Raw genomic sequence first — 12,495 nt, forward strand, 5'->3', positions numbered from 1 at the left:
CAGTGCTAGTGCTCAGTGTAGATTCATAGGGGAAACTCCACATTTTTTTTCTAAATCTCTGCATATGTAGATTTTTAAAACAAAAAAATCTGAATAATATGATGTGAGGTGCTTTATACTAGGGCAATGCTAGTAATTATATAAAAGTGAAAGCTAGCATGTGTGATCTATTGGAACGATCGCTGACACAGCCTCATTGTACAGCTAAATGTGGATTTTTAAGTTTTTTTTCGCAACTTTTTTCTCTCTCTTATTACTATTATTATAATAATAAAATTAATAATAATATTATTAATAATAACATATTAGACAACATTTTTAGCACTTTTACTGTCAGCACTGTTACTGTTCAGCCATCAAAAAATAATGTATTATAATAATATGTATTACTCTGAAGTGATTCAAATATTTAAGTTCGGAATGTGTGCAGTGTAAGTGAAGCAGAGGCAAGAGAATCTCTAATAGTTTATTAAGAACAAATCTCAAAATATGTGTAAAAAGCTGGCAAATTAAAAGAGCAATAATATTAATTTTACCTCTAGTCAATTAGAATAATAAGAGAGTCTCTGGAAAAACCTATGGGAAGGCAGTTCTTTCCAGTGTAAACAGTCCAATGTATTCCTCCAGAGGATTCCCACTGTGTCCTCTGTAAAGTACATCTCAATAATGTGTAAGGGCGTGGCTGTCATCTGAAATAATAAATAATACAATAAAACTGTGAGAAATTATCCTTTCATCATGTTTAACTTATTAAAAAGTACAGAACGTGTATGATCTATGCATTGCAACTGCCACCACTAACCAACCTAACTGAATACAGTATAGCTTACATGATTTAGCTAGTTCCAAATAATAAGACTAAATTGTTTAATTTAACAATACAATTTGATATCACTCCACGGCATCCTGATGTTTTATTTGCAACTGATTTATTTCGACAACCCACAATAATAAAACCTTAAAGGAATGCCAGTGCTGTCGAAATTTTGAGATGAGCACATGATCTAATAAAAAATTAGAAAATGTCTTTACTAGTGAGGAAACTGGGATTGCAGATGATCTGAGTAAAGCTAAGCTGAGGTAAAGTAGCTAATGCTAGCTAACCGAGCCAAGCTGTGTGAGAAGCTACTGGAAGCTTTGAAAATATTAGCTTCTCTGCTCATTACTAAAGACAGTCAGATGGATTTACTTTCTGGTAGTGTGAATGGAGTCCAGACTGAAATGTGAAGTTCATTTCTCTCGATTTAAGGAGCATCACTGTAGTGGACAAAAAAAACTTGTTGTTTATCATGAGAACAGGCTTTTGTGCAGTTCAGCTCCACTGGTGTCTGTGGATAAAATGGAGGAATGAACTGAAGGGGGCGCTCTAATGGCTCACACAGTTAGTCTCAGTCAGACACTCACCTCATTCACAGTGTGTGCGTGCCTCTTTGTAAAAAGCTAAACATCTAGCTAGCTAGCTCATCATTGATTAATTTGTCTATAATAGGTTTGAAAGTAAAAAAAAAAAAAAAAAAAACGTAGAACAACAGTTCCTGCTAACTGCAGCTCTTATAATAACATTTAAAAACACATTGTTCATTTGTTAGAGTTCATTTGTAACATTTTAAACATATTTAGGGTGTTTTTTACTCACTTTTTTCTCTCCCACAACGTTAATCCTTTACAGCTTCAAAAAAAACCTATTATGCAAATTAGAAGATGACGTCATTTAGCGACTTCTAGCGACTTTTAGGACAGCCAATAGCTACTTTCCTTACTGAAGAGTTGGCAACACTAGCCTGAAGACATTCATTACCTTGTGTGCACAGGTCGATCACTAAAATAAAACTACATTTTTTAAATCCACAAATAATGGAAAGAAGATGAAATAGCCTGAATGTATTTTTGACTTGCTTTTCAAAGTAAAATCAATTACAAAACTACTACAAAAATATTTACTGAATACTTTTTTTTTTTACTTTTTTCATAGCCCAGCTTTTCAAAGAAAACACAGTTGCAAAACTACCATTTAAAAATATTTTTTTATTTTTATAGCCCAGCTTTTAAAAAAATGCACAATTAGAAAACTACCATATAAAATATTTACTGAATACTACTGAATAACATTTTTTAAATCCAAGAAGACAAAACCAACAAAGCACAGTAAATGTATTATTATGATGTGTGGTCTGCTACTGCTGCTTAACAAAGGCTGAAACAGGACTTAAACAAGTCATTATTCAGTGTAAATTATTTAGTCTGTTAACTGGTTGTGCTCAACACTGAAAGTGCTTTTTTGCCAATATTTATGGTTGCCAGCTATTCCGTGCATCACTAGTAGAGTTTAGACAATCTGTTGAATTTTCTTTTAAAAGACGGAGAAGTTCTCATAGAAAGTTCTGTATTACAGTTCCAACATGTAAGAGCAGCAGTCTGTTTCAGTAAAGTGAAACATTCAGCCTCTGGTTAAACATTGGACCACATGAATCACTAATCAATGTCAAACTGACATTTATGGTCATTTTGGTTTATACAGTGAGTGCATTGCTAACCGAGATTGCTTTTTTGTCCAGGCTCCAATTTATAAAAAAAATACATTTTAGACAAGTAGACATTTTAGATGACATTAACAGATATAAAATATACATATAGAAAAATATATATATAGGTATACTTAGGAAAAAGAAAACATTATTACACATTATATAGAAAATTGCACATTGTTCTACACTGTGGTAGACTCATTGCACAATGCTACTTAAAAGTGTAAAAACAAGATAACAGTGAACATTAATAAAGTGCTCAAGTGATGATGTGAATGTAGCATGTAAACACTAATACACAAAAACTAGGGGTGAAAATCTCTATACACCTCATGATTCGGTTTAGTTATGATTCAGAGGTCTGTGATGTGATTACTGAACGATTATCGAGCATCTTAATGATCTTTTTGTTCTATACTATATTTCTTTGTCCTTATTACATAACTACTAAATAAATTGAAAATTAAAACCAGCTACAAGCAAAAAGCACGAAGGGAAAGGTGATTATAATGTTGTGCGTAAACAAAGCTGGTTTTAGTGTCATGGCTGATAGGTGTTTGATCTGCATATGAATAAAGTAGGGTGACCAAGCGTCCGTATGTCCCGGGACATGTCTGTATTTCACGTCCTGTCCCGGGTGTCCCGGGTTTTTTTTTCAAAAATGTCCTGGTTTTTAAATTACCTTCACGGACCATTAAATTTACAGGCACTATTGCACTGCGCACGGCGCTGCGTGTGACATAATCCCTGAGCCGCGTCAGTGAGAGCAGCCCTGTTCTTAATCAGAATGTAGACCATGTGACTGTCAGTCAGTGCTGCCAACTTAGTGACTTTGTCGCTATATTTAGCGAATTTTCAGCCCCTTTAGTGACTTTTTTTTGTAAAAAAAATAAAAGCGACTACCGACAAATCTAGGGAGTTTTTGTGGTGTTATTGGAGACTTTTGGCGACTCTGAGATAAACACACGCTCTCTTCAGCCGCGCTGCAGCGGCTGCTGCCGTGAGCCCCGCCCACAACACTCACAGTGCAGTCTCTCAGTCAGAGCTTACACACCCCTCCACCAACACCGTGCCCACAGCCGCCGCTGACTGACCCCGCCCCGTATTTACAGATCAGGATGTAAATATAACTGTCTTCAGTGTGACACGAAAAAAGTGTCTGCCTCTTTATAAAAAGCTAAATATCTATTGAACCATTGAACAATTTGTCTATGATAGCTTTAAAAATAAACAAAACGTAAAAAAATAATAAAAAAAACAAACAAAAACCCTAAAAATACGGCTAACTGCTGCTCTTATAATAACATTTAAGAACACGCCAAAAAACTCATATTTAGGATGTTTTTTACTCGTTTCACTCCCACAACCTTAATCCTTTACAGCTTCAAAAACATGTATTATGCAAATTAGGTGTTGACGCCCCTAGACAGATAAATTCAGTTTTATTGTCATTCCTCAGCAGACGTACAGGGCAGTGAAAAGCACTAGTGAGTGGATAGATCACACCGTTCTTCCCCTCTTCCTGTCTGCTCACTCTCTAAATCTCTTTTTGTATGTCTGTGTGTGTCTGTCTCTGTGTGTGTGTCTATGTCTCTCTGTGTGTGTGTCTATGTCTGTGTGTGTGTGTGTGTGTGTGTGTGTGTGTGTGTGTGTGTGTGTATGTCTGTGTGTGTGTCTGTCTCTGTGTGTGTGTCTGTTAGTACAATCAATCCCATTTGGGAACTGCATCTGGGTCAAATGTGTCATGACTGCATCTAAATTATTGATGAAACTCATGAGTCACTCTTTGGCTGCAAAGTAATATTTTTGTAAATGGTTTACACATATGAGGTACACACTATTAGAAAATAGATAAATATAATAATATATCAATATGTATGTATATATTTAAATTTTAGCTACAGTTGCAAGAACAAGTATATGTAGATTTTGTAACATAAATTATATTATTGTGTATTGTATGATTTTGTTATGAGCAAGTCCAATTGTGCTCTCTCAGGGCTCTGGCAGCTGATGGCAAGCTGCATTTTTAATTAATATAAAGGAAACAATAGTTTGTGCATGACTTTAAATTGTGCTGTCTGTCTACAAGTTTTTTGTAAGAATTAAACAAATCGAAATCTTAATCGAGAATCGCTCATATATATTTTAAGAATATCAAGCACTACTCACAGTGTGAATGAGGGAGAGGAAAGGAGAGATTAATTAACGTATCAGCAGAATGCTGCTCTGTGAGGAGAGAAACAGTACACTAGCTTTCTGCTGTGATAGCCTGTAACCTCACAGCCCATTTATCTAGTCCAGCTCTGTGTGTGTTTCACTCAGACTTCTAATCTTACACTTTTAGCTGTAAAACTTAATTTACTTGAGCAAATCTTTACACTATATATATGTACACAGTGGTGTGAAATTTGTTTGCCTCCTTCAAGATTTATTTATTTGCATGTTTGTCACTCTTAAAGGAGAACTCTGGTGTGAAATGGACTTTGGGTGTATTAAAACGTGATAAAAAAATACTTACCATTTTTGAAAAGCCCACCTCCGCTCTCCTACAGCTTTCTGAGATCCAGTATTATGTGCACTTTGCCCAAACAGGCTTTTAGAATGGTACAAAAGATACAGGGTATGCCTTGCTCCTGCAGATAAATCACTTTTTCCACTGTTATTCAGGCTGAAAGTAGCTCCACACTTCATTGGTAGAATCCGGAGAGCCCTGGCATTTATATGCATTAATAACTTTAAAGCTGCACAAGAAGTTTATACATAAAACTCTGGGCGCCGTCATCTTAAATTTATGATGCATTATCATGCATTAAAATATCAACAGTAACCAGATATTTTTTGCAACAACTGGAATTCATGCATTTCCAAGGAATTGTTGATTATTGTTGATTATTGTGACTTTTAATTTAAGATGGCGGTGCCCAGAGATTTATCTAAACTATGGGATGCAAACAGTAGCTTTTAATAAACGTCTTGTGCAGATTTAAAGTTCTTAATACCTTGTTTTAAACGTCAGGGCTCTCCGGATTCTACCAATTAAGTGTGGAGCTACTTTGAGCCTGGATAACAGTGGAAAAAGTGATTTATCTGCAGGAGCAAGGTCTGCCCCATCTCACTCATTCTAAAAGCCTGTTTGGGCAAAGTGCACAAAATACTGGATCTCAGAAAGCTGCTGGAGAGCGGAGGTGGGCTATTCAACAAAGATAAGTATTTTTATCACGTTTTAATACACCCAAAGTCAATTTCACACCATAATTCTCCCCTAAATGTTATAGATCAACAAATTTAAATATAAGTCAAAGACAACATAAGTAAACACACAAAAAAAGATTTCATATGTTTTTTTATTATTGGGGGGTCCTACATGTTTTGGCCCTGTTTGAAAAAAGTGTTTGCCTGCCAGTTTAAACTTAACTGTGGTTTATCACACAAGTTAAATTTCTCTAGACTTTGGAGAGGCCTAGTCAAATTCTGACCTGAATCCGATTGAGATGCTGTGGCGTGACCTTAAAAGGTCAGTTCATGCCTGAAAACCCTCCAATGTGGCAGAATTTATCTATACAATTTGGAAGTGGGCCAAAATTTCTCCACAACGCTGTAAAAGACTCATTGCAAGTTACCGCAAACTTTTAATTGCAGTTTTTGCTATTAAGGGTGGACCAGTTATTAGCTTTTACAGCATTTAAAAATAGCATTTTTTGTTGTGTTGTGTTGATGCTAATAATGGTAATAATGCTAGAGACATTTCTGTGATTGAGTTCTTTATACAAAACAGAAATACCTGATAGATTAAATGTTATTGAGGTTATTGCATTGTGATATTAGAGTGCTAATGTATATTTTGGTTCTGGGTGAAAGAAGCAATGACCTATTCCTTTTACCTTTGTTTGTGCATGAGCCTAATTCTTTTCCTGTCTTTTCTAAAGGGTCCAGTGTAAGATGAGGGGAGACACCACTTGGCCTCTACAACTTTGTTTCCAGTGGATTACACACAGAATTAAATCTTAATATTCCAGAACTGCTAAAGCTTGCACAGACATACATTCTGATCTTCGTATCTTAAAGGTGAGAGATTTGTTGCAAAATAAATAAATAAATATAGCAGAAATAACACCCGAACTGTTCATAAAATTTCACAGACTAAGACTTCAATGTACAACTGAATCTCATTCCTGATTAAAAAAGAAAACTTCTAACTTAAAACTTTGAGTTCAAAAAGTTCTTATATTCTATAATGCGAGCACAATGTTCCAGTCCTGCTGAAAAATGAAATCCGCATCTCCATAAAAGTTGTCAGTAGCAGAGGGAAGCATGAAGTGCTGTAAGATTTTGCAGGAAAATAAAACTGCACTGATTTTAGGCTTGATAATAAAACACAGTGGATCAACACCAGCAGATGACATGTCTCTCCAAACCATCACTGATTGGTGGAAACTTCACACTAGACCTCGAGCAGTTTGGACTGTGTGTCTCTCCACTCTTCCTCCAGACTCTGATCCCTTCATTTACTTTAAATGAAATGTAAAATTTACTGATGATCAGTGATGGTTTGGAAAATCTTACAGCACTTCATGCCTCCCTCTGCTGCAACTTTTATGGTGATGCAGATTTCATTTTCCAGCAGGACTTGGCACACTGCCCACACTGCCAAAAGTACTGATTGGTCTTATAATATTTTACAATTTACTGAGACACTGATTTTTGGGTTTTCATTGGCTGTACGTTATAATCATCACAATTAAAGAAATAAACACTTAAAATAGATCAATCTGTATAATATATGAGTTTTGCATTTTGAACTGATTTACTGAAATAAAGTAACTTTTCAATGATATTCACATTTTTTTTACTACTTTTGTTACTTATTAACCCATTTTATGAAACTCTGTAGTAGTTTTTACCATTTTATAAGCTTTTCTTTGACATTATATCATAAAATAAAAATAATAATAATATATATATAATAAAAATAATAATCATTTTATTCATTGTATCCATTTTAAAGCTTGCCAGCTGTAACTGACCTGCCTATTTTGCAAGCCTTCACACTGCAGGACTAACACAATCGGATACAGTAATTGTCAGAGATTTGTAATAAATATAATAAAATATTATAAATATAATTAGACTTTCAAACATTTACATCACATCCAAATATCTGAGGATTTTGTGGTTATTCTTGACAAAGAAACCTCCGTTATTGACAAAGTGTTATGCTGCAGGAAATCACTTTCATTATATGACATTATTTATTGTGGTAATTATTGTAAACATGTTTAAAAAAGAAAGTGTTACTGGTTTATTTTTTAAATGTTTATATTTTACAATTACAATATAAAAACCATAAAAATAAAGCATATCTTACGTCTAAAAGTAAATGATTTAGTTGTAATGTTTAATGTTTGTTTGTATGTCTGTTAAATTGACATGGCAGTGACATTCCTTGATACTAACATACTCAATTATTTTGTGTTGTAATTGCTTTGCACTAGGCCAATTACATCAGTGTATTTTATTGTTTCAGGTCTGTGTTTTCCGTCTGAACTTGGTGTAATTGTCCGAGTAGTTTCTTCCTCCAACCACATGGAGGCTCAGCAAGGTTCTCCTGACAGCAGCAGTGAGGAGTGTACTGTACTTGAGGCTCTGCCTGGCAAAGGAACTGGACTAATTTGTGCTCAACACAAAGGAAAAGTAGGACAATACACTGACACATTATTGTATTACACTCTTCCAATTTAGTCAGATCATTTTTTAATTACTTTTCTTCACACTGCGCCCTGCACTTTACTTACTGTAACTGTAAGAGCTCCGTCTCACTGCATCCACCAAGACATTTCACCAAGACAGAAGCTCTGAATCTGTTGCTGCATAGTTTGTGTTGGTCATCCTTCAGTCACTTGTCAGTGGTTACAGGATGCTGTTGGCTGGGTTAAACTCAGTCAACAGCAGCTTCCTGTCCCTGATGGGAGGAGTTAAAGAGTCTGATGGCTCTTGGAATGAAGGATTTTCTAAGGAGAATTTTATGGGGAGTTTGGAATGAGGTATTTAGTTTGCTAGGTTGCTGCTCTTGTTTTGCATATATATGTAGAATGATTGGTACAAAATCATACATTCTTCTTTACATTTTACTAATTAAAACTGTGGGTTTGTGAAAAAGCACAAAAAAATTCCTTTCTACTGCACTACTACACCCTGAGGCTTTGGTTTCACATAAACACAATCAGAACACGACACAGATGGGTCAGATTTCTTTCAGACTACCTCTCCCGTGTGTATAATCTCTCTGTCCTAGAAAAACAAATTATACACAGCATTTCCAGAACTCAGCTGAGCCTCTGCTGAGGTAGAGAATCATGTCCGTGCTCCACAGATCAGTGCTGGGGCTTCATACCCCTCTAGCCCACACCTGGCATTAGGCTCGGTGCCAACGGGTTTATGTCAATCTTACATTTGGACAGATATTGTACAGTCATATGAAAAAGTTTGGGCACCCCTATTAATCTTAATCATTTTTAGTTGTAAATATTTGGGTACAGCCATTTCAGTTTGATATATCTAATAACTGATGAACACTGATGAAGTAATATTTCAGGATTGAAATGAGGTTTATTGTACTAACAGAAAATGTGCAATATGCATTAAACCAAAATTTGACCGGTGCAAAAGTATGGGCACCCTTATCATTTTATTGTTTTGAATACTCCTAACTACTTTTTACTGACTTACTGAAGCACAAAATTGGTTTGGTAACCTCATTGAGCTTTGAACTTCATAGCCAGGTGTATCCAATCATGAGAAAAGGTATTTAAGATGGCCAATTGCAAGTTGTTCTCCTATTTGGATCTCCTCTGAAGAGTGGCATCATGGGCTCATCAAAACAACTCTCAAATGATCTAAAAACAAAGATTGTTCAACATAGTAGTTCAGGGGAAGGATACAAAAAGTTGTCTCAGAGATTTAACATGTCAGTTTCCACTGTGAGGAACATAGTAAGGAAATGGAAGACCACAGGGACAGTTCTTGTTAAGCCCAGAAGTGGCAGGCCAAGAAAAATATCAGAAAGGCAGAGAAGAAGAATGGTGAGAACAGTCAAGGACAATCCACAGACCACCTCCAAAGAGCTGCAGCATCATCTTGCTGCAGATGGTGTCACTGTGCATCGCTCAACAATACAGCGCACTTTGCACAAGGAGAAGCTGTATGGGAGAGTGATGCGAAAGAAGCCATTTCTGCAAGCACGCCACAAACAGAGTCGCCTGAGGTATGCTTTTGATATGGCTTCTTTCGCATCACTCTCCCATACAGCTTCTCCTTGTGCAAAGTGCGCTGTATTGTTTTACTGTGTTCATCAGTTATTAGATATATCAAACTGAAATGGCTGTTGCAAACACCTAAATATTTAGAACTGAAAATGATTAAGATTAATAGGGGTGCCCAAACATTTTCATATGACTGTATATAGTGTATTGTATATTTACATGACAGCTCACAACACCTGCATGCAACATACTGTACATTAAGCCAACTCCAACAAGCCCAGTTCTCATAAGTTCTCTGATTTTGTTAACTAGGTAACACCTTACATTAAGTTGACTAACTAACATGAATTAATGCATTAGTTACCATGAATAAGACATGAGGTAATACATTAACCATGTTTAGGGAGTGTTTGTTGGAGTTCAACTTACATGTAGAAATTGTAAATATATAAACCATGTTTAACCAATAATGCCTTTGTTAAGCATTATTAACATCTGTTAAACATTACTAAGCACTTTTACAGACAGCTCTGTTCAGTAAAATAAATATATCTGATGTAAAGTAAAATTAAAATAATTATAATTCATGTAGAGATGTATTTCCAATAGAAGTAAACATGTAAAATATATAATATTATATTAGTTACCTGACATCAGTAAATAAAAAAAGTAAATGGCTACCCCTGCATAAGTGTTAACACAGCCAAATATATTTATAACTAATATTTAATTAATAGATATTTAACAATTACTGTATGCATAGCTGCAGCGTATAAGCAAATGACAAGAAGAGCAGTTGTTATCGAATCGTGACCCTAAAATCGGAAACAAAATCGAATCGAGGATTTAGAGAATCGTGACACCCCTAATATTCATGCTGATTTATGTTTGATAAGGTTCAGTATTGTATTTACTGTGTTATTCACAGGTTGTGGCTCTGTACTGTTTGCCATGTGAAAGTGCTGTGTGTGAGGACTGTGTTGTCGGGCAGCATATGGACCACCCCACCGAATCCCTGGAGGAAATTGTGGATCAACAGCGAACTGCTTTACAGGAAAGACTGGATGCAGCTACAAACAGGTCTGACTTCTGTACTTCTGAAAATGTTCCTCCAGTACAACTCTTAGCTTAGTTAAAAGTTTGGAATCACCCCTCAACATGCAACGAGATGCAAGTGAGATATTTTTCCATTTGTTATTTCCCATTTATTATATAAACTTCATGGCAGCGTTATGGCCGGGTATTGTTTTAAAATTGTATATACTGATACTGTTACTGACACAATACTTCAAATTTGATGGCTTTTTTTTTTTGTAACGACAAAATACAAAAAGTCACAGAACATACAATGGTATGAAATATTTAGACACCCCAAATAATTTTCATGATTTGTTCCTTTATATACCATTGGTTGTTTGGATCAGCAGTTTCAGTTAAATATATCATATAGCAGACAAACAGAGTTATATTTGTAAAATTAGGTTTATAGGATTTACAGAAATAATATTGGAACACAAAATTTGTTTGGTCTGCACATTGACCCTTGACCTACATATACAGGTGAATCCAATTATGAGAAAGGGTAAAGAGTGGCAACATGGAAGCCTCAAAACAAAACTCTCAAATAACCTGAAAACAAAGATTGTACAACATCATGGTTTAGCTTAGGCCTCTTTTCCACCGGCATGTTGCCGGTGCCGGTGAAAGGTTCCCGAACGGTTCTTTGCATTTCCACTGCAAATTCACAGGTTCTGGACCAGTTTCGTTCTGGCCCCGCAATCTTTCTGGTCTGGAAGCAGCGAACCTGTGACGCGTGCGGCCAAAGGGCGGGGCGTTCGGGGCAAAGTTGTTTACAAATCCATTCACAGCTAAGAGCAGCAGAAGCAGCTAAATGAATGAAAATGAATCAACAGTGCTCCACTGAGGAGAACAGCACAAGTTTTAAAAGGAGCTCAGGTTCCACCATGTTGTTTTCAAAAAGCCCCCCAACTGTTGACGCCCACATTCACATACATAGTGAGTGACTCCTGAGCAGTGATGTCAGTTACTCTAATCTGACCCTTTTTTTCAGTAACGAGTAATCTAACGCGTTACTATTTCCAATCCAGTAATCAGATTAAAGTTACTTATCCAAGTCACTGTGCGTTACTCTCTCTCTCTCCACCTCACACACACACACACACACACACACACACACACACACACAGACACACACACACCGCTCCCTTTCCCGTCACCTTTACAATCCTCCCCTGTCTCTCTCTCTCGCGCTCGGCGTGTCTTTAGTTTCCGCCTGTTCTCGTTTTTCCGCCAGTTCTCGGGCTCCCTATCTCTTTATAAAGGCGTTTTTTCCTGGCCGCGTCCCAATTCACTAGCCAGGGCAGCGGTCTGCACAGCCGCAGAGCGCGTATACCGTAAAGACAAGAAAAGTTCTGACGCTTTAAATGAACGCTGTCAAAATTAAATACTTCTCAGTAGTTTACTGGTTTGGGTCCGCACTGGACAACGTCTGGGTCCGGACCCGGACCGCAGTCCGCATATATGTGATCCCTGGCCTCGACCATATACACGGTTCTGTTTTATAAAACCTGCAGAGAACAACAGGTTCAATGTTAAGATTTACAGTGTTAAATATTTCAGGTCAAGAAGGACTTTCTTTATTTTTCTTTTTTATAAAAACAAGTATTTATGTTTAGTGAAATCAAGAA

At 36.3% G+C, this 12,495-nt stretch overlaps 1 protein-coding gene across 1 annotated transcript in view; it reads left to right on the forward strand.

The window, feature by feature from the left end:
* The window catches only part of trim2b (tripartite motif containing 2b), a 32,354-nt gene that overhangs the window by 4,618 nt on the left and 15,241 nt on the right, over positions 1-12,495 (forward strand). The window contains exons 2-4 of the mRNA XM_022664270.2: positions 6,455-6,593; positions 8,053-8,219; positions 10,716-10,867. Of these exons, the coding sequence (XP_022519991.1) occupies positions 8,112-8,219; positions 10,716-10,867 (260 nt within the window). The 5' untranslated portion in view covers positions 6,455-6,593; positions 8,053-8,111. The remainder of the gene's footprint in view (positions 1-6,454; positions 6,594-8,052; positions 8,220-10,715; positions 10,868-12,495) is intronic.

The sequence above is a fragment of the Astyanax mexicanus genome, chromosome 21, assembly GCF_023375975.1.
Source record: "Astyanax mexicanus isolate ESR-SI-001 chromosome 21, AstMex3_surface, whole genome shotgun sequence".
NCBI classification, from domain to species: domain Eukaryota; kingdom Metazoa; phylum Chordata; class Actinopteri; order Characiformes; family Acestrorhamphidae; genus Astyanax; species Astyanax mexicanus.